This window comes from Hypanus sabinus, chromosome 10, assembly GCF_030144855.1.
Source record: "Hypanus sabinus isolate sHypSab1 chromosome 10, sHypSab1.hap1, whole genome shotgun sequence".
Classification (NCBI taxonomy): Eukaryota; Metazoa; Chordata; class Chondrichthyes; order Myliobatiformes; family Dasyatidae; genus Hypanus; species Hypanus sabinus.
This window is the reverse complement of record NC_082715.1, coordinates 26414387-26435895: the sequence shown is the minus strand read 5'-3', so window position 1 is coordinate 26435895 and position 21509 is coordinate 26414387. Positions and strand designations below refer to the sequence as shown.

Sequence of the window (21509 nt, the reverse complement as noted above, 5' to 3'; positions counted from 1 at the left end):
TCAAGGGCTGCAGCTCTGAGTACGTCTCTTCTCGACTTATTTGTCTGAGGAGCTCAAATGAACCTGCTTGGTTAAAATTAAAAAAAAACAAATACAACAGTTCTGATACTGGCTGCAGGGAAGGGGATAGAAAATTATTTCCTTTTGCTTGAAGACCACGATATCTTAGTAATTTTGAAACAACTCACAGATCTTCCATGGACTCTTGACTTAGTTCAAAATCTCCAAAATACAGGTAAAGTGATCTACTCTAACCATACAATTATTAAGGATGAATCTGACCAGTGATTAATGAGACACAAAGGATGCAACAAAGAACTCTTGCATGAAGAAGAACACGTCCAGCTTCACCTTCTCTCCCTTTAGGTAATTCCTCAGGATTGAAGATAACTTTCTTCGATCGTATTTCTGTGGATTCTCAGGTGGCTAATGATGCCAATGCATGGCCAGTTGAAGCACGAGGTGACTGATGGGACAGACAGGTGGGTATTGTGTGAGATGGGTCATTCACTCTGCTATTTGCACTAGGCTTCTGATCTGGAATCACAAATAGGCCGCACAATGGGCGGGAAGGAAATTTGTTTCTTTCAAGGTTGTTAATGAACTAGATGGACTTTGTGGGTATCTGAGAGTCTCACGGACATCGTTACTGATTAAATTCTCCAGCAGTCCAGGCAGCATACATGCAGATAAGTAGATTGTTAATCCCAGCCTCTGAATGACTAATCCATACCCTGGTGAATGACATTTTTCTGGCTTACTGATGACAGTCAATTTGGGGAACGTCATCCATTCTGTGCAGAACTGAGCCAACATATATTATTTTAACACGAGTATAAAATTACCTTCGTAATCTTTACAGTAATATAACCTCTAATATGTAGACCTGAATTTCTCAATTCAAAATTCTCAATTCAAAAGGGTGAATCTTCTGAATTCCTAAGCATCAAAGTTGAAAGTAAATGGTATTATCAAGGTATGTATACCATAAAGAGCCTTGAGATTCATCTTCCTGCAGGCAGCCACAAAACTAAGAGATACAACAGCTTCCATGAAAAACCACGCAGCACAATGACCAACAAACATCCTGTGTGCAAAAGATGATGAATCATGCAAACAAAAAGTAAACAAATAATATATGGAAGGTGGGCTGTGAAGCCCCTGAAAGTGAAGACTTCAGAGCTAAGACACTGAACCCAGTCCAGGAGCCTGATAGCTACAGGGCAGCAACCGCACCGCAATCTGGCAGCGCAGGACCCAAGATTCCTTCACCTCCCGCGCAATGGTAGTAGTGAGAAGAGAGGGAGACGGGCCAAACACAAGCAGACAACTCTGAACAGTGGCTCATTTCCCAGCCTCGGGCTCTGGTGCTTTAATTGGTGCGGGGTAATGGGGCCGTGCACAATTTCACTTTCCAATTTTGGGACCTTTAATCTGGCTTGAAGTCTGCCCCAGTGCCGACCGTCCTTCGTCTTCAAGATGCTGTACCGGCTTTGCTGAGAGTCAGGTTCCCTGAATCCTTCAGGAGGCTGGAAGATCACTAATTCGTACAGACCAGTGATCATTTTACCACAATAGCGACACTTTCCCCTGTACCAGCAAATCAGTTCAGTTTGCCAGATACAGATCTCAATGTTTCTAAGATGACAAAGACATTTTTCTCTATTATATCAATAATGAATGATGAAGGGTTGAAATTGGCAAGCAGCATTATCCAGATTCTGGAACTGATACTTACTTCACACGAAGTGCCATGGTACTCTGGGGGGCACTGGCAAATCTCAACACCCGAAGCTCTGCTTGGGCCTACGGAATTTCCATTAGCTGTCTGCAGCACAACAGAGCGCAAACTGTTCAGGCACAAAATAAAAAGGGTTCAGAAAAATGTCCATTTCACAATATTTAATTACATTTAAATTCATTTGAATAATCACAGAATTGCTGCTCTAATAACATTTTTGTTCAGAGGATTCATAGGAAGTAAACCAGAATGAAATAGGCCCCAACAAATAAACTCTCCTCGGGCTTCCAGCTGGTTACAGGTAGCAATCATAACCAACATTTTGATGACAAACTCTGCCATCTTCTCCAGAGATGATGCCTGGGTGTGTCTTAGTCCGGTGGTATTTATAGCCCCGTAGTCTGACCCTCCTGATTGGTTCATCCTCATCCAATCAGGTTTCCACTCTCCCACCTTGCTTACAATCAAATTCCAGTTCTTACTCAGAGCGACACCTTCGTATTTGACAAAATTCTTCTGGAATATGGGAGGAAACCCAGAGGAAATCCACATGACCAGAGGGTTGAAATAAAATTATAGGAAAAGAATATTAACAAAGATTAAGGATTAGGTCTAGGTAAAAACTAAAATCTGATTGTAAACAAGGTGGGAGAGTGATTGGATGAAGAGTAACCAATCAAGAAGGACAGACTATGGGGGTATAAATACCACCAGGTTAGACGTGCTCAGGCATCATCCCTGATGAAGGTGGCAGAGTTTGTCATTGAAATACTGGTTATAATTGTTACCTGTACCCAGCTGGAAGTCTGAGAAGAGTTATTTCATCATATATGCCAGGAAAGCACTAGATTGTTTTTCAAACAACTCTGGTTATCTTCGTGAAAAGAACACCTTTGCTTCATTCCAAATCTCAGCATTCCAAAACAGGCAGCATAGTGGTTAGCACAACTCTTAATGGTGCCAGCGCTAGGGGTTCAATTCCTACCATTGTCTGTAAAGAGTTTGTGTCTTCTCCTTGTGATCATGTGGATTTCCTCTGGGTGCTCTGGCTTCCTTCCACTTTCCAAAAATGCACAGGTTAGGGTCAGGAAATTGTTAGCAAGTTGTGGGCATGTTACAGTTGGTGCCAGAAACATGGTGGCACTTGAGGACCGCCACCCAGCTCATATTCGGACTGTGTTGGTCGATGATACAAATGATGCAATTCACTGCAGGTTTCGACTTTTCAAAGTACACGTGACCAATAAATAAAGCTAATCTAATCAGCTTTTTATACACAGTCTGTAAATGCCTGTCCTGTCGCGACAGTTCAGACAATACTTCGAGACCTTATTGGCCCAATTATCAGTTTACAAATGTTCATACTTACCTATATTTGCAGGCTGTGGTCATCAAGTTCAGTTTAATTCTCAGATAACAAAACCAGCCAATCACATTGTATCTTGGCCAATTATCCAGGTGGAAAATCCATTTAAATTTATTTCACCATTAAGAATAGTTACATAGCAGCTTTCATATTTTCAGGCCATTAAAAATCAAATGAAATACTAATACCAGTAAAGGGGCAGAACAACTGCAGGTGAAATTATGCGGCAGACTCTGTGGGTTCTATATTGACCTCATCAGCTACCCTGGAACACAGGAATGGAAGCGAGTCACCAAGAGGACTGCCTAAGAAGGGGTAGGAGTGTGGAACTGCTTTTTTTTAAATTATAACACATCTGATTAACTTGTCACAATTTACTTTCTATTCCCCTTGCCCTTTCCGTGAGCTATTGATACATTGACAAAGAGTGCTAATAGTTGTCAGTGAATAATTTTTCTGTTTTCACTGTTGTTCTCATCTCCCAGACCAGCGTGAAATTTACCATTAAAACTCACAGTTAAGTGTCCTAAGCTTAGCAAACAATACTGAGATTTTGAAATAATGCAAAGAAAAATGGACTGCAATAATAAAATATAATTTCTACCTATAGATGGCAGTGCGATCACTATTATAGGTGGCTTGTATTGCAAGACGGGTAATATTTGCCAGAACAGTCATGAAGTCCTTTCTATTCACAGGTGACCCAGTTGTATGGATGATAAAGTTCTCGGGTTGTAGAACTATCATTTCTGTGTGCTTGTTCAATGGATCCCATTCAATCCTGTCACCATGACTGCTTATGTGGATACCGTTTCCCTAAAGAGAACAAAGGACAGAGTTAGACTGTGATTCAACATGCAGAAAAATAACGTTGCCTTGAGTTCGTTCCTTGCATGAAACGAATTGCCCAATGCAAGATGAAGTGCAGTAAGTAGATCATTTTAAGTGACGTATATCAGTGAAACAATTACTCCAGGTGTTAGAGGTATAAGGAATTTACAGGATATGTAGCGGCAGGGACATAAAGGTTCAAACGTGGCGGTGTGAGGAATTTGGGGAGCAGGACAGTAATGCCAGGAGTGAAAGGTGACCAGAACATTGTGAGGCCCTGGAGACAGGCACTTGAGATTGAGTGAAGTGCCACTTATGGATTATGGTAATGGGACACTACTCTGTGCAGTAGTGCCTCGTCTGTAATTACCTTGGGCCTCCTTGCTATTGGACTAAGTGTTTAGATCAAAATCACGTGGTGGCTGGTGCAGAATTGTCAAGATTCACTTATTATCAAAGAATGTATAAATTATACAATCTTGAGATTTGCTTGGTCACTGGCAGCCACAAGGCAAGAAACCCAAAAGAACACAACTAAAGAGAAAAGAGAATAAAAATAAAAGACCAACCCTCGATGCGCAAGAAAAAAATCATGCAAACAACAGCATTCTGAACCAAGATGGAGTCCTTACATACTAACCCCGGAACAGCCCAGAGTAGGCCTAAAGCCTCACTTATCAGTTCATCATATTAGCGGGCACAGAGCACAGCATCTCCATTATAACAATGCACGTTGGCATATTCCTCTCCTCAGAACTGGAGTGGAAGCAGGATAACTTCAACCACAAAGGAATGTCGAAAAAGAGCATTAGAATAGAAGTGACAAAACAATTAAAAGGTTGTCAAGAAGGGATGGACAAAGGCTGCAGTGGAGCTGCAAATAGGCGGGCTCAGTGGTATGTTGTTTAACAGATCAGAAATTCAGCTCAAGGTTCACTGTGGTGGTGAGAGAGCAGCTTTCTTCAATATGAGACAGTAACACCAGTGATTGCATTGGAGATAAGAATACAGTTCAAAGTGAAATGATGGCTGCAAACATGGCAGTTTGTAAGATTAGAAAAGCACTACATCAACATGGAACTCACACACCATCACTCAATACTTGCAATCAGCTCTTTCATGCATTTGCCTCCTCAATTTTCATACAAAAATATGCATTTTCCTCTATAAGTTCTCTATAAAATTCTGGCAACTTGACTAGTCTATTTAAGCCGTTCAGAAATGTGCTCTTATTCCCCTCATAGATCCTAACATTTCTATGCAGCTTTCCATTTACAAACTTTGAAGTTATCCCCTCTATAATGTCCAAGTCATAAATATATATAAAAATACAGTATGACACAGACCACTGGGAGACACTGTAGTGCTGTGGGCTTTCCTGCAGTTCAAAGAACAACCAAACATCATTATTTGCCTTTCCTGCCAGCCAATTTCATGCAAGCACTACTACCACTTACTGCCATTGGCTTAAACTTCTTTATTTATCTGTAATCAAATTTCTTATTGTGAATTAACTTACAAAATATCCAATATATTACACCATTAATTATACGATGTAACTGAAGAATCACGTTCTTGACCTGAACCATTTGAGAACGCTCTCCTTTACCCTTTGATGGCAGTTTTACCTCATCCCCTGCACATACAGTAAGTCAGGTCTCTATTAATCTGTGGGAGAAGGAAGACCTGACATAGGAAGTCTCAGACAGTTTCCACCATCTCGCTTTTGCCTCTGCCTGGTGCCTGATGTTCTAGGACATTATTGTGGATTCTGGGTGAGCAACTTATTTAAGTTTTACAATCAATTCTCTATTATTGTTCTGTTCTGATCATAACTCCTGTTCCCCTAACTCTAATATCATTCTTCCAAGTTACTTGGTGTCTATGGAAAACAACTTGTCCATACTTACAAATCTAAATCTTCGTGTCCTGACGAAGGGTCTCGGCCCGAAACGTCGACAGTGCTTCTCACTATAGATGCTGCCTGGCCCGCTGTGCTCCACCAGCATTGTGTGTGTGGTGTTGTTTGAATTTCCAGCATCTGCAGATTTCCTCGTGTGTGAAATCTAAACTTGTCTTGTTTCAGAATTTGTTCCATTATCAACTCTCTTTCCCTTGTTACCACCTTTACATTTTGTAATTTATCTTCCCTCCCTTCCTTTCTAATCCATAATACCCTTTCTGTTACTTGATTCACATCCCATTTTCTTTATACATTTAAGTTTTCACTGTTCATAAAATGTAATTTATTAATTTGAAACGTTAGCACTGCTTCCCTCCTCACATATGCTCTCTGACATGCCAAATATTTCCAATATGGCATTATTTCAGATTTCCAGCATCTGTAGTAATTTGTATTTGTATATAAAATCGACTGGCTTTCTTATTGTACACTTCATTTTCAAATTTCTTTCATACAATATGATTAATAATCAGTTTTAAAGCAAAATGATACCATACAGTTCAAACAATGATAGAAAAGGTTTCTACTTAGTACTTTCAATATTCTAGGCCTTCAAGTGTGCTATGAGGTATCTGATATATTTGTTCTGAAGTGAAGAGGGATTGTAAGGTCTAAAAACACAAATACGCTAAATATTGTAACAATAGTACTTGTTGAGAGATTAACATTGATGGTCTTCACAGAAAGGTGCATGGCTTGGCCAAATAACTTTATGATCCCATACAAGTATCAGCATCTCCCACACTGATGCACCTCAGTACTGCACTAAAGTATCAGCTTAGTTCAATGTTCAAGGTTAATGAACCTTCCAACTCTAACTGTGGTAAAATTAATGTGTTTTCATATTAATAAAGAGTAGAAAATATAGTCATGTGTAAAAAATGATGAAAGCTAGTACCTGATCTTCAAATTAACTTCAAATCAAAGCTTCCAAATGTCCAGAATGTGGTATTAACTGAAATTCCCTTCTGCTTCTCAGTAATCTTTGTTTCATGCACAATAAAAGTCAACATATTTCATAGGGCTCTTCAAATGCCAACCACCTGCTTCACAGCAGATGCAGATTTGCCTCTCTGGGAAAGATTTCAGATAGTCTTTTAATGACAGCACAGTACTGCTGCTTAAAGCTGGAAGTGGGGTTGGGATTGGGGAACTGCTGAGACAGTTTAAATATACAAGTAGAATTCTATCATGATTTTTTTTGCAATACTCATGGGTACACTAAAACATATAACTCCTAGTACAGGAGTCAAGGAGTGCTGCATTGCCAGAGATGTTAAATTTCTAATGAGACTCTATTTTCCCTCCAGTACATGTAAAAAAAAATCTTGCTGTGTGATTCTGAAGTAGTTCAGCGTAATTCCTGACTGACAAATATCCCTCAAATAAGGAGGGGTCAGCAGGTCATTATAGTTTCTAGAGGTTGGGAAAGAACCAAGGTAAGCATAAATATTAAATACAAGAAATTCTGTCGGTGATGTTAATCTTGAGCAACACACAAAATGCAGGAGGAACTCAGCATTGATGGAAAAAGAGTAACAGTTGACGTTTCAAGCCCAGACCCAAGATCTGAGAACTGATGAAGGGTCTTGGCCTGAAATGTTGACTGTTTGGTCCCCTTCATAGATGCTGCCTGACTTGATGAATTCCTCCTGTATTTTGTGTGAAAACGTATGCTAATCCTATTTTTCCAACAATCGATGAAACCAGCAGGTTTTTAATGGGTCTGCAGCATGCCACTCAGGGAAGGCAGGGAAAGAACGTATTTTAAAACAAAACCGTGACACTTTCAAGGACCTCAACTTTGCCACTGCTGATCACTTCCATCACTTCTCACCCAGCATTCCTCAGACGCTTTTCTAAACATCGACAGATCTAGTCCTCTCTACTCCCATCCCAATTCACAGCTGCTTTTTTGATGATCTGCAATCAACAATTGGCTCCCTTGGGCTTAAAAAGAAAGTTAAATGTGGCCAAAACATGAAAATGTTTCTTGGACACAAGAGGTACTGCAGATGCTGGAAATCTGGAGCAATACAAACAATGTGCTGGAGGAGCTCAGCACATCAGGCAGCATCTATGGATGGGAATAAACAGTTGATGCTTCAGGCTGAGACCCTTCATTGGGACTGGAAAGGCAGGGGGTAGGTAAGAATAAGAAGATGGAGGGAGGGGAGGAAGAAGTACAAGGTGGCAGGTGATAGTTGAAACCAGGAGAGGGGGAGGGATTAAGTGAAGAGCTGGGAATTGATTGGTGGAAGAGATAAAGGGTTGGAGAAGGGGAAATCTGATAGGAGAGGACAGAAGACCACTTGAAGGCATGAAAATATTTCATGCCTTCAGGTGGGGACTCTGCCAACACCTCACCTATTGTAGGTTCAAGCCAGAAAATCATCTCCATGCTTCTCTGCCAGGTATGTTCAATAAGAATGAATAATCTGATTTCAAACATCATGTAATTTTGAAAGGATTGTGCTGCCCTCTAATCCAAGAAACTCGAACAAAATGAAATGGCAATACCAACCTCTAAGAAGACCTGAGATCTCTGCTTTCGTAGCAGGTCGTCTGCGGCAGAGTCAGAGACGGTGAAAATCAGTTTCCCTCCGTACGCTGCCAGCTGCAGCAGAGAAACACAAATAATATATTTTCATAAAGTTCCAGCTCAAACTGATTAAAATGCGCACTTGAGATGTTCTCATAGGGCATTTCAAAATCCAAGCACAAAACCCACATTAACCTTTAAATTGCTGTCATTTTTCATATAAATGCCTGTCTACTGAAGCATTTTAATGTAAAATCATAACTTTGCTAAATCATGTAATATGATAACTCATCATATTGTAATAAATGAGGCAGAGTAAAGGTCTTGAACTAAACTGTGCACATTAATGTGCCTTATGATTCCTATTTCAAACTATAACTTGTACACCACCACAATTTAGTTTCCATTAACAAGATATCATTGGACCATTACAGTTTCTGAATTATCAACATTTTTTTCCTCCAAAATTGTAGGTAGTATTCTTTTTGGCAATACTAAGAAATGTGAAGATTACTAGCAGTCTTTTTGACAATGGCTGTTCAGTTTGAAGATTTGACTGATTATAGCTAATCATTTCATGGTGTCAAGCTGACAAAGGAAATGATTTAATTTGGAAATGACTACAGAGCTAGAAGACATGAGAATAAATTAACTAATCTTCAAACCTGAAATAAAGAATGAAATAATCTCTAGCTCTACCTTTCAACCCCCAGCTCAAATGTACCAATTCACACACACACACACACATATATACACACCCCACACTGGGAACACTATGATCAGTTTTGGGCCTCCTTATCTAAGAAAGGATGTGCTGGCATTGGAGAGGGTCCAGAGGAGGTTCGTGCAAATGATCCTGAGAATAAAAGGATGAATGTATAAGGAGCTTTTGATGTCTCTTGGCCTGTTCTTGAGGTTTGGAAGAATGAGAACTCTGAGATCTGTTGAATACTGGAAGGCCTACATAGAGAAGACGTGGAGAGGATGCTTCCTATACAGAAGGAGTCTAAGACTGGGGGTACAGCCTAGGAACACATTGACGTCCTTTCAGTGCAGATATGAGGAAGAATTTCATGAGCAAGAGGGTAGCAAGTCTGTGGAACTCATTGACACAAACAATTGTGAAGGGCAAATCATTTGGGCATATTCAACGTGGAAGTTAATCAGTATGCTGTCAAAGGATAAGGAAAGAACGCAGAACAATGAGGTTGAGAGAGATAATAAATCAACCAATTTGGAATAGCAGGGTGGACTTGATGGGCCAAATGAATTTAATTATGCTCTGAAGTCTTATGGTCTTACATTAGAAGCAGATACATTTGGGACATTTAAGAGACTATTAGAAAGGCATATGAATGAAAGAAAAAGGGAGGGCTATGTGGAAGGGAATGGTTAATTTGATCTTGGAGTAAGTTAAAAGGTCACCACAAAAAAGTGGAAGAAATTAGGAAAGAGACTAACGAGCAGGACTTCCAAAGGACGCCATCTCTAGATTACTCCCACTGCCACACTCTAATCAGGACAGGAATAGGATGATAGCACAGTTGCGTAAGTGGCTGAGGATCTGGTGCAGGGAGTTGGGAACCAGAGCACAAGGTTGGAAAATGGAGGCATGCAAAGGAAGGTATATGCCAGGGCCGGTAAAAACAAGCAGGAGCAAAGAAATTGATATAATAGGACAGATAATTTGGAGTGCATGCATTTTAATGCTAGGAGTATTATGTGTAAAGGTGATGAACTTTGAGCATGGATCAGTACATGGAACTATGACTGAAAACCATTACTGAAACTTGGTTGGAAATGAACACTTGGTTGAGAGAGGGATAGGAATGAGTGCTTAATGTCCCAGGAAAGCCAGAAGGGACCATAAAAAATCCTTGTCAAGTAGGGTTAAAGAGAATCCCAAAGCATTCGACACTAATCTCAGGAGCAAGAGTATGATAAGAGGTGGAACCACTCAAGGATAAAGCAGGAACATTAGCTTGGACACGCTGGATGTGGGTGAGGTGCTTAAAGAGTACGTCGCATTAGCATTACAGCGAAAAAGAGCAACCAATCTGGACATTGGAAGGAGGGGATTTCACACAGGTCCTCTGCCGAATAGAAAAGCCAGCAGTGGGTCGCGACAGAAAAAGGAAGCGTTTACTAGTGACCAGTCGGCATTTGGGATTGATTAGCAAGAGCAAATTAAAGGAAGGCAGGGACAAGCGCAGCGGCCATCTTTGCCACAGCCTCAGCTCTCTGAGGCTTCAGTCAGAGAAAGCAAAGGAAAGAAAAGCTCAAGATTAAGGTTTTTTTCTCCTTCCCTTCTTTATATCTGCTCTGCTAAGACAGTAGAGATGCCAGGCAGGATAGTGAAATGCTCCTCTTGTGGGAAGGCAGGGAGACCAGCCTGACAAATACATCTGAGGGAAGTGCATCCGGCTGCAGCTTCTAGCAATCCGTATTAAGGAGCTGGAGCTGGAGCCGGATGAACTCCGGATCATTCGGGAGGCAGATGCAGGACACAAGTGACTGGGTGACAGTCAGGAAGGGAAATGGGGATAAGGAGCCAGTGCAAAATAACCTGATGGCCAACTCCTCAACAACAGGTAAATCAATTTGGAAACTGTTGGGGATATTGATATGACAGAGGAAAGTCACAGTGGTCAAGTCTTTAGCACTGGGTCTGGCTCTACAAATCAGAAGAGGGGAGAAGAGGCATCCGGTCGTGAAAGGGGCTTTGCAAGTTAGAGGAGGTTCTGCGGGCAAAAACGAGATTCCTGGACAGTAGGTTGCTTCCCGGGTTCCAGGGTCTGGGATATTATCAGATCGATTCCTCAGCATACCTAAGTGAAAGGGTGAACAGACAGAAGTCATGGATCATGTAGGTACCAATGAACTGGCTAGAATGAATGACAAGGTTATGCATAGGGAGTTCAGGAAGTTAGGTGGTAAGTTAAAGGGCAGGACCGTCCGGGTTGTGATCTCAGGATTATTATCATGCCATCTGCTAGTGAGGCCACAACTAGACAGATTATACAATTTTATACATTACTAAGGTGTTGGTGTAGGAGAGGGAGGGCTTAAGATCTTTGGATCATTGGGCTCTCTTCCAGGGAAACAGGGACCTGTACAAAGGGGGTGGTTTGCACCTGAACTGGAGGGTAAATAATATGAGCCGGGGAGGGGGGGGGGTTGTTAATATTGAAGAGTAGGGTTTAAAATGCAGTTGCACCAGGATGGGAACCAGAGTGCCAGAACAGTTAGTGGAGAGGTTATGTAGACAGATGTTGGTAAGAGATCAGACAAAGTCAGGAATCAAAAGCTTGAGCATGGTGGGACTGGTATCCTGGGCTGCTGATATTTCAATGAAAGAAGTATCTTAGGAAAGGCAGCTGATAAGTGCTGAAGATTAAGTAGCTTGTTTACAAACAGGAACAATGTGTAGTGAGAAGGGGCTGTTGATTGCAGAATACAGGATGAGTTGTGACGTAAAAGGCAGACAAAATCAAAAGAGATGAATGCAGGACTGAGGGAGTTATATTTGAATATGCACAGTAGACAGAATAAGGAAGATGAACTGGTGGCACGGTTGCAGATTGGCAGGTACGATGTTGTCGGCATCACTGAATCGTGGCTGAAAGAAGATTATAGCTGGGAGCTTATTGTCCAAGAATACACATTGTATTGAAAGAACAGGCAGGAAGGCAGAGGGGGCGGCATTACTCTGTTGGTAAAAAATGGAATCAATGAAATCAAATTAGAAAGAGGTGACAGAGGGTTGAAAGGTGTGGAATCAATGTGGACAGTACTCAGGAATAGCAAGGGAGTTGTATACAGACCCCCAAACTGTAGTAAGGATGTTGCCTACAAGTTACAACGGGGGATAGAAAATGCATGCCAAAAGGGGAATATTACAATAGTCACGGGGGACTTCAATATGTAGATAGATTAGAGAAATCAGGTTGGTGCTAGATTACAGGAGAGGGGAGCTTTTAGAGTGTCTATCAGATGGCTTGTTAGAGCAGATCAGAGTTGAGCCCACTAGAGGATCAGTTATTCTGGATTGGGTGTTGAGAAATGAATGTGAATTGATTAGAGAGCATAAGGAAAAAGACCCTTAGGGGAAAGTGATCATAATATGATCAAGTTCACCGAGAAATTTGAGAAGGAGAAGCTAAAGTGAGATGTATCAGTATTACAGTGGAGTAAAGGGAATTACAGAGGAATGAAAGAGGAGTTGGAAAAATAACACTGGCAGGGATGACAGCAGAGCAACAATGGCTGGAATTTCTGGAAGCAACTTGGAAGGCACAGGATATGTACATCCCAAAGAGAAAAAAAGTATTCCAAAGTGAAGATGACACAGCCATGGCTAACAAGAGAAGTCAAAGCCAACATAAACGCCAATGAGAGGGCATATAATAGAGCTAAAATTAGTGGGAAGTTAGAGGTTTGGGAAGCTTTTAAAAAATTAACAGAAGGAAACTGAAAAATCATTAAGAAAGTAATGCACTCAGTAACATTAAAGAAGATACCAAAAGTTTCTTCAGATACATAAAGTGTAAAAGAGAGGCAGGAATGGATATTGGACTGCTGAAAAATTATGCTGGAGAGGTAGTAATGGGAGACAAGGAAATGGCAGATGAACTGAATAAGTATTTTGCATCAGTCTTCACTGTAGAAGACACAAGCAGTATGGTGGAAGTTCCAGGTGTTAGGGGTCATGAAGTGTGTGAAATTATCGTTACTGGAGAGAAGGCTCCTGGGAAACTGAAAGGTCTGAAGATAGATAGGTCAACTGGACCAGATGGTGCACACCCCAGGGTTCTGAAAGAGGTAGCTAAAGAGGTATGGAGACATTGGTAATAATCTTTCAAGAATCATTAGATTCTGGAATGGTTCCAGAAGACTAGAAAATTGCAAAATGTTACTCCACTCTTCAAGGAGGGAGAGAAGCAGAAGAAAGGAAACTATAGGCCAGTTAGTCTGACCTCAATGGTTGGGAAGATGTTGGAGTTCATTATTATCGATAAGATCCCAGAGTACTTGGAGGCACATGATAGGCTGTAATCAGTATAGTTTCCACAAGGGAAAATCTTGCCTGACAAATCTGTTGGAATTCTTTGAAGAAATAACAAGCTGGATAGACAAAGGAGAATCAGTTGGCGTTGTGTAGTTGGATTTTCATTAAGCCTTTGACAAGGCACCACACTTGAGGTAACACTATGAGCCCATAGTATTAAAGATTGTAGCATGGATAACACAGTGGGTGATTGGCAGGAGGCAAAGAGTGGGAATAAAGGCAGCCATTTCTGGTTGGCTGCCAGTGACTAGTGGTGTTCCAAAAGGGTCTGTGTTGGGACCAATTCTTTTTACATTATATGTCAAGATTTGGATGTTGGAATTGATGGCTTTGTTGCAAAGTTTGTAGGTGATATGAAGATAGATGGAGGGGCACTTAGTTTTGAGGAAGTAGAGAGTCTACAGAAGGACAGACAGATTAGGAGAACAGGGAAAGAAATGGCAGATGGAATACAGTATTGTGAAATGTATGGTCATGCTCTTTGGTAAAGGAACTAAGAGGGTTGACTATTTTCTAAATGAAGAGAAAATACAAAAACCTGAGGCACAAAGTGACTTGGAAGTCCTTGTGCAGAATTTCCTAAAGATTAATTTGCAGGTTGAGTCAGAGGAAGGCAAATGCGATGTCAGGAGGACTGGAGTATAAAAACAAGGATATGATGTTGAGGCCTCATTATTTAAGAGAGGAACCAAGGATAATCCTGTTAACTATAGACCGGTGAGACTCAAGTCAGTGGTAGGGAAGTTACTGGAAAACTATGGCCTAATTTGGCTTTATGCTGGGCAAGTCCTATCTTAGTAACTTGATTGAGATTTTCAACGAGATGATGAAGGTAGATGTGTAGGTGTTGCCTACATGAATTTCAGTGAGGCGTTTGACAAGATTCCTCATGGGAGACTCATCCAGATTAAGATGTTTGGGATCAATGGTGAATTGGCCATCTGGATTGAGAACATAGAAGACAGTGGTGGTCGAAGGAACTTATTGTAGCTGGAGGTCTGTGATTAGTGGTGTTCTGCAGGATTTGTACTGGGATCTCTGCTATTTGTAATGTTTATAAATGACCTAGATAAAACTGTACATGGTTGGGTTAGTAAACTTGTAGATGATACAAAGATTGGTGGTGTTGTGGATAGCATAGATGACTAGAAAATAATACAATAATACAATAGATCATTTGCAGATATGGGTGGAGAAATAGCTGATGGAGTTTAACCTGGACAAATGTGAAGTGTTGCTCCTTGGTAGGATAAATATAAAGAGCAAGACCCTTTACAGTGTTGATGAGGAATGGAATCTTGGAGTCCAAGTTCATAGCTCCCTGAAAATTGTTATGCAGGTTGAGAGAGTGGTTAAGAAGGCATATGGCATGCTTACGTTATTAGTTGAGGCACTGAGTTCAAAATTCAGAAAGTTGTGTTGCAGCTTTATAAAACTCTAGATAGGCACATCTGGAGTATTGCATACAATTATGGTCACCCCATTATAGGAAGGATATCGAGGCTTTGCAGAGGGTGCAGAAGAGGATTACGAGAATGATGCCTGGGTTAGAGGGCATGTGCTATCATGAGAGGCTGGGCAAATTTGGGGTTGTTTTTTTCTGGAGTGGCAGAAGCTGAGGGGAGATTTGATAGAGGTTTGAAAGATTAAGACAGGCATAGATGGAGTAGAGAAAGAGTATGATTTTCCGGGGTTGAAATGTCAGATAGAATGTGTTTAAGGTGAGAGGGGATAATTGTAAAGAAGACGTGAGAAGCAAGTTTTTACTTTTACACAGAGTGGTGGGTGCCTGGAACTCTCTGCCTGTGGTGGTGGTAGAGGCAGATCTAATAGAGACTTTTAAAAGATGTTCAGATAGGTACATGAATGTGATGAAAATGGACGTTATGTAGGCTTAAGGTATAGTTTAGTTGGCTTTGTGATTATTAAACTAGCCTGCAGTGGGGCTCAGGATGTGATAGGTATGTTGAGATGAACAGTTTTTGAAGGATGAAGCATAAAATTTCGTCCGTAGACACACAGTGTAAGAAGGAGGAAGGGACTCTGCTCGGCCATTGCACCTATACCACTATGCAATTGCAACATGGCTGAGTGCTTAGCACAGCTTAACTTTCTTATACTTACGCCATCTCCCTCAATTCCCTTCATATCCAAAACTCTATCAATCCCTGTCTTCTGCTTGTTGACAGAGTCTCCATGGCCCTCTCGGGCAAAGGATTTCACAGGTTCACTGCACTCTGGGTGAAGAACAGTCTCCTCATCTATCCAGAATGGCCAACCCCTTATTCTGACATTACGAGTAAAGACCTTTACACTCACATCCAAGTCCTCTTGCTATAAAGAGCAACATACCATTTACCTTCTGCAATGCTTGCTGATCTCATATGTTAGCTTCCAGTTATCCATGTACTCTAGTCCCTCTGAACACAAATATTTTAAAGTCTTTATTTAAAAATACTCTTATCTTCTCGTCCTTAACAAAATGGATAACTTCCCTTTTCTTTCTCCCACATTGCATTCCATTTTCTGTAACACTGTCAGTTCTTCCAGGCAGCATATATCCATTGTCTCTCTTCTGCAGTTCACACAGCCTCTTAGCTTTGCATCATCGGCAAACACAGATAGACAATACTCCAGCTCCTCATCCACATCACTGATAAAGATGGTGAAAAGCTAGTGTTTCAGTATGCGACCCAGCCGCAACTCACACTTATAACCTTCCAACTTGAAAATGACCCCTTTAAACCTCCTCACAGAGCAGCCATAGAGAGGCAGGGAAAGAGACAGAGGGAGAAGACAACGCACCCTGGTGAAAGCCATGATATATGTCTGTTACTTGAAATGGGGTGAATTGATTGTAGCACTGTGGATATAAACCTAGTTAAAGAAATACGATAATGGAGACAACGCTTTAAGGAGTTATCAGGTCTATTGCACTTTTTCCATTGCCTTGCAAATTATTCTTCCTCAAGTACCTATTCAGTTCCCCTTTGAAAGGTCTGACTGACTCTGTTTCCACCTCTACTGCAGACAGCATGAGTCACAGCAGCAGGGGGTGGGAGTTGTCACATCTCTAATTTCAAATTTGAGGATTGCTAATTTATTCTCGTATTTTACTGCTCAGTACGCAGGCCAAATTAAATCATTTTCTTCTGTCAGTTCTTCATGATGAAATTATTAGGTACGTTCAGTCAAATCTGCAACTCAACAACTATTATTAGAGTGTTCATAAAATTCTTGATTATCGTCTGAGAAAACATTCCTTGTCATTTTGCAAATAACAATGTTGATAATTTAGAACTGCAATGGTCCAGTGAAATCTTGTAGTACAGATCTGAGATGATAACCTATTCAAAACCTGCGGAGAACAAAAATTAAGGCTGAATGAGCAAATTTATTTCAAGGGCAAAATGATTAAGTATGTTTTTTTCCGGGCTGGAATGACAACTGTAGTACAGAAGAGGGGGATAGGACCACCCACAGAGAGCAAACACTTTCCAGCTTCAGGCAGCATAGTAACACAGTGGGGCAGATAACAGACTTGCTGCCTCATGTCTCCAGCAACCATGGTTCAATCCCAGACTTCAGTGCTGACTTTACAATTGTCGTACATTCTCCCTGAAACTACCCGGGATTATTCTGCGTGCTCCAGTTCCCGCCCATATCCCAAAGAAAGTACAGGTCGGTCGATTAACTGGTCACTCTGAACTGTAAAAGTTTAAGGAAGTTCGTCATGTCACCGAAGCAAGTAAACTTCAAAAGATGAACAGATGTTGAATGTATCCTCAGAGTCAGAAAAAAAGTCCTTCAGTCCATCTAGTCTATGCCAAACCTGTTATTCTGCTTAGTTCCATCAGCCTACACTGGAGCATAGCCCTCCATGCCCCTGTTGTCATGTACTTATCCAAACTTCTCCTAAATGTTGCAATTGAATCCAAATCCACCATTTCTGCTGGCAGCTCGTTCCACACTCACACCACCCTTTGAGTGAAGATGTTCCCGTTAAACCTTTCAACTTCCACCCCCTTATCCAGCCTAGGTGGTAAAAGCCTGCTTGCTTCTATCCAATCAATATCCCTCATAACTTTATAGACCTCGATCAAATGCCCTCCCATTCTACTAACTCCAGGGGATAAAATCCTGACCTATTCAGCCTTACCCAATAACTCAGATGCTCCAGTCCCAGAAACAGCCTTATAAATTTTCTCTGTACTCTTTCAATCTTATTGACATCTTTCCTGCATGTAGATGACCAGAACTGCATTGATTCTGACTGGTCTGCCAAAACAATTCGAATGCACAGGAAGAAAAGAAACTGCAGAGAGTTATGCACTCTACACAATACACTACAGGCTACAAATTCATCTACTTCATTCCATATACTTTGTGCATTCAGATAAAACAGTTTTAGTCCTGCATTTAACACCCTTTTCAACTTTGTCCCAATGTACAATTAAAGCAGAAGTTGATAGGTTCTTGATTCAAAGTTCAGAGTAAATTTAATATCAAAGTACATATATGTACTGTATGTCACCACATCCTCCCCTGTAAGTACAAAGAAACACAATAAAATCAGTGAAAAACTGCACACACAAAGATAAGTTGTGGCATCAAAAGTTATGTGGAGAAGGCAGGAGAATGGGGTTGAGAAGGATACTAAATCCAACATGATGGAATGGCAGAGCAGACTCGATGGGCTGAATGGTTTAATTCTGCTCTTACGTTTTATGGTCTTACAAGAAAAATTAAGTACAGGAAAATCTAAACAAAATTGTTTTTACAAGGTTTGTAAACTTTCATAAACAGGATGTAAATTGCTGCTTATCCTACTAATACCTGTTTTATTATTTTTGTTAATAAAATGGTTAGTGAATTACATAATATAAACATTTTTCTAATGATAAGAAGATAAACCGTAAACATTCCCAGCACCCTACAAAGGAAACACTGAAATTGCTCTGATTTAAAATTTATAAGGTAGCCATTAGCGTTTGAATGTTTCTGAAATCTCAAGGATTGCTAAACACCATTCAAACAGAAAGCTGATAACGTGGCATGGTGAATTTTTTTCTTTCTCTTAATTTCCTGTGTTTTATCCTGTTTTTCCCTTCTAACAGGACTTTGTAACTCTCATTACTAACACCAGATGTTTATGTAACTCCCTATATTTAACTAGACACCCATCTTGAAACAAGTGTCAACCCAGCGATGCTTCAAGAAACCTGTATCCTGAAATTGCAATACTGTAGCGGTGTGCTACACGCAGCGCTGCAATAACGACACGGAGTTGGTGAGCTGCAGTTACAAAAGAGGTTTATTCAAACTAAAGCCTTCCTGATCCCGCCCTCCCCGGGCGGGTATGCTGTAGGGGGCACGTATTCACAGTCCCGTCCCGCGCGCGGGCTTTTCCCCTTGCTGGTGAAGCAGGTTTGGTGCCCTCTTTGGGACCTGCCTCAATGCCGGCGCGCGCAGCTTTGTGAGCCGGTTCGAGTGCGCTGGGAAGTGGGTCGCCACAATTCTTTATTTTGAGCACCCATCACTCGCTCCCAGTCAGGGGTAACATCTTCATTGCTTACAGCCTGTCAAGCTCTGCCAGAATGCTGTATACATTAACAGACCTCCAAATTCTAGAGAATACAATAGTGTTGCCATCCCAGGAAACTTTCACTGCACTTATTCTGATTGTAAGTATTGTACATCCTTTCTTAGATAAGGAGACTAAGACTATATATATATATACATCACTTCATGGTCTCACCAACGCTCTGTAAAATTACAACTTGAGTAGAGCAAGAGGCTTGACAAAATGGTAGACCTGATTCTTAAAGGTACTTCCGCACACATACATAAAGCAACCACTATCTCGAGGTGAAAGGACACAAAGTAATCTCTCAGTGAAGCCCGTATCCGATGAATTAACAAAAAACAAATGACCATCAGAGAGAAGATCAAGAAGCCATCAGCATATTAAAGACAGTCTTTAGATCCCCAAATAGGTTTCGAGGTATCTTTTGTCATACACTAACCAAGACTTCCTGAACACTCATGCATAAATGAGGTATGAGGCACAACTCGAAAGGCCCCTTTAACCGATGAGCGAGCAAGGCTTGATGAAAAGAACAGCAATTCATCAAAAATCTAATAAAGATTAACCAGAAATGAGGAAGAATAATATGATGCTTCCAAATCAAAAGTAGTTTGATCTTGGCATGAAAATATGCTTTTTTTTAAATTTTCCAACACTCCATCCATTTCAAATCCAGGTACAAAACTTAATTGCTCCTACTGCAAGCATCAATCCAACTCTACCGATGGCACAAGGCATCCTAGAATCTTGTCACAGTTCTCCCATCACTCAACAGTTATTGCATGGAAAAATGTTGTCACTCAGGGTGATCCCAGGAGTTGTCTGCAGGATTCTTATAAAATCTCCATTAAATGTATGAAAGTCACCTCAAAAAAGATTATTAAGATAAATGAAACCCTTATCCATATAGTCTTCCCATCAAAATAATCTCAGGTACTTCAATGCTAACAGCCTACAGCCACTGATGTGTAGGATTTTTTAATGAAGTTTCTGAGATTAAATGTTAATAGAATACTGTTCAGACTACCGAACCCCCTGCCAACACCCAGGGCTTATCAAGTATGAAGCACCAGTAGCATTATACTGCTTATTTTTTAACTTGCATCATAAATGCATCCTATTATTTTTTAACTTATTTAAGGTAATATTACTTTGTGTTGTGTGAGAACTATATGTCCTGTGTTGTGCACGTCGGTCTGAAGGAAAACTGTTTTGTTTGGCGTTATACATGTATTTGGTTGAATAACTATAAACTTGAACTTGAAATTAATCCAATCTAAGCAAAAGGGGGCAATAAGAAGGCAATATGGGAAAAGAAATTCCAACTCTCAAGAATGATTGGGATTGATGAGAAATGTAAATATGTACTTACTAAAGTATGCCCACAGAAAAAGAATCTCAGGGTTGTATGTGGTGACATGTATGCACTCTGATAATAAATTTTAATTTGAACTTTGAATTCTTTTCTAAGGAATGATACCAAATGTAGCCATCCTTAAGAACATAAGACATAGGAACAGAATTAGGCCATTCAGCCCATCAAGTCAGCTCCACCATTCCATCTTGGCTGATCCCAGATCCGACTCAATCCCATACACCTGCCTTCTCACTATATCCTTTGATGCTCTGACTGATCAGGAAACTATACCCATGGACGTGGCCTCCACCACAGTCTGTGGCAGAGCATTCCACAGATTCACTGCTCTCTGGCTAAAAAAAATTCCTCCTTACTTCTGTTCTAAAAGGTTCCCCCCCTCAATTTGAAGGCTGTGCCCTCTAGTTCTGAACACACCCATTATAGGAAACATCCTCCCCACATCCACCTGAACTAGTCCTTTCAACATTCAGCAGGTTTCAATGAGATCCCCACGCATTTTTCTAAATTTCAGTGAGCACAGGCCCAAAAAAAAAGCTCCTCATTTGTTAACCTCATCATCCTTGTGAACCTCCTCTGGGCTCTCTCCATTGACAACACATCCTTTCTGAGATATAGGGCAATAATCCCAAATGCAGCCTCACTAGTGTCTTAAACGCTCAGCATTCTCTCCTTTTACATTCCATTCCCCTTGAAATAAATGCCAACACTGCATGTGTCTTCTTTACCACAGACTCAACCTGCAAATTCACCTGCTGGGACTTCTGCACAAGGACTCCTAAGCCTCTCTGCATCTCGGGTGTTTGAATTTGCTCCCCGTTTGATAATAGTCTGCACTATTGTTCCTTTGACCAAAATGCATTATCATACATTTCCCAACACCGTATTCCATCTGCCCTTTTGCCCATTCTTCCAATTTATCCAAGTCCTGCTGCAATCATATTGTTTCCTCAGCACCACCTCCCCTCTACCTACCTTCATAAAATCTGTAAATTTTGCCACAAAGCCATCAATTCCATTATCTAAATCACTGACA

The 21509-nt window shown here is 40.8% G+C and overlaps 1 protein-coding gene across 2 annotated transcripts in view; it reads right to left on the bottom strand.

Annotated features, from left to right (window-relative positions):
• Window positions 1-21509, bottom strand: part of lama2 (laminin, alpha 2) — a 364685-nt gene that overhangs the window by 195355 nt on the left and 147821 nt on the right. For both annotated transcript variants that reach the window (XM_059981534.1, XM_059981533.1), the window contains exons 13-15: window positions 8426-8518; window positions 3712-3923; window positions 1739-1850 (exon numbers count right to left, since the gene is read on the bottom strand). In XM_059981534.1, the coding sequence (XP_059837517.1) occupies window positions 1739-1850; window positions 3712-3923; window positions 8426-8518 (417 nt within the window). The remainder of the gene's footprint in view (window positions 1-1738; window positions 1851-3711; window positions 3924-8425; window positions 8519-21509) is intronic.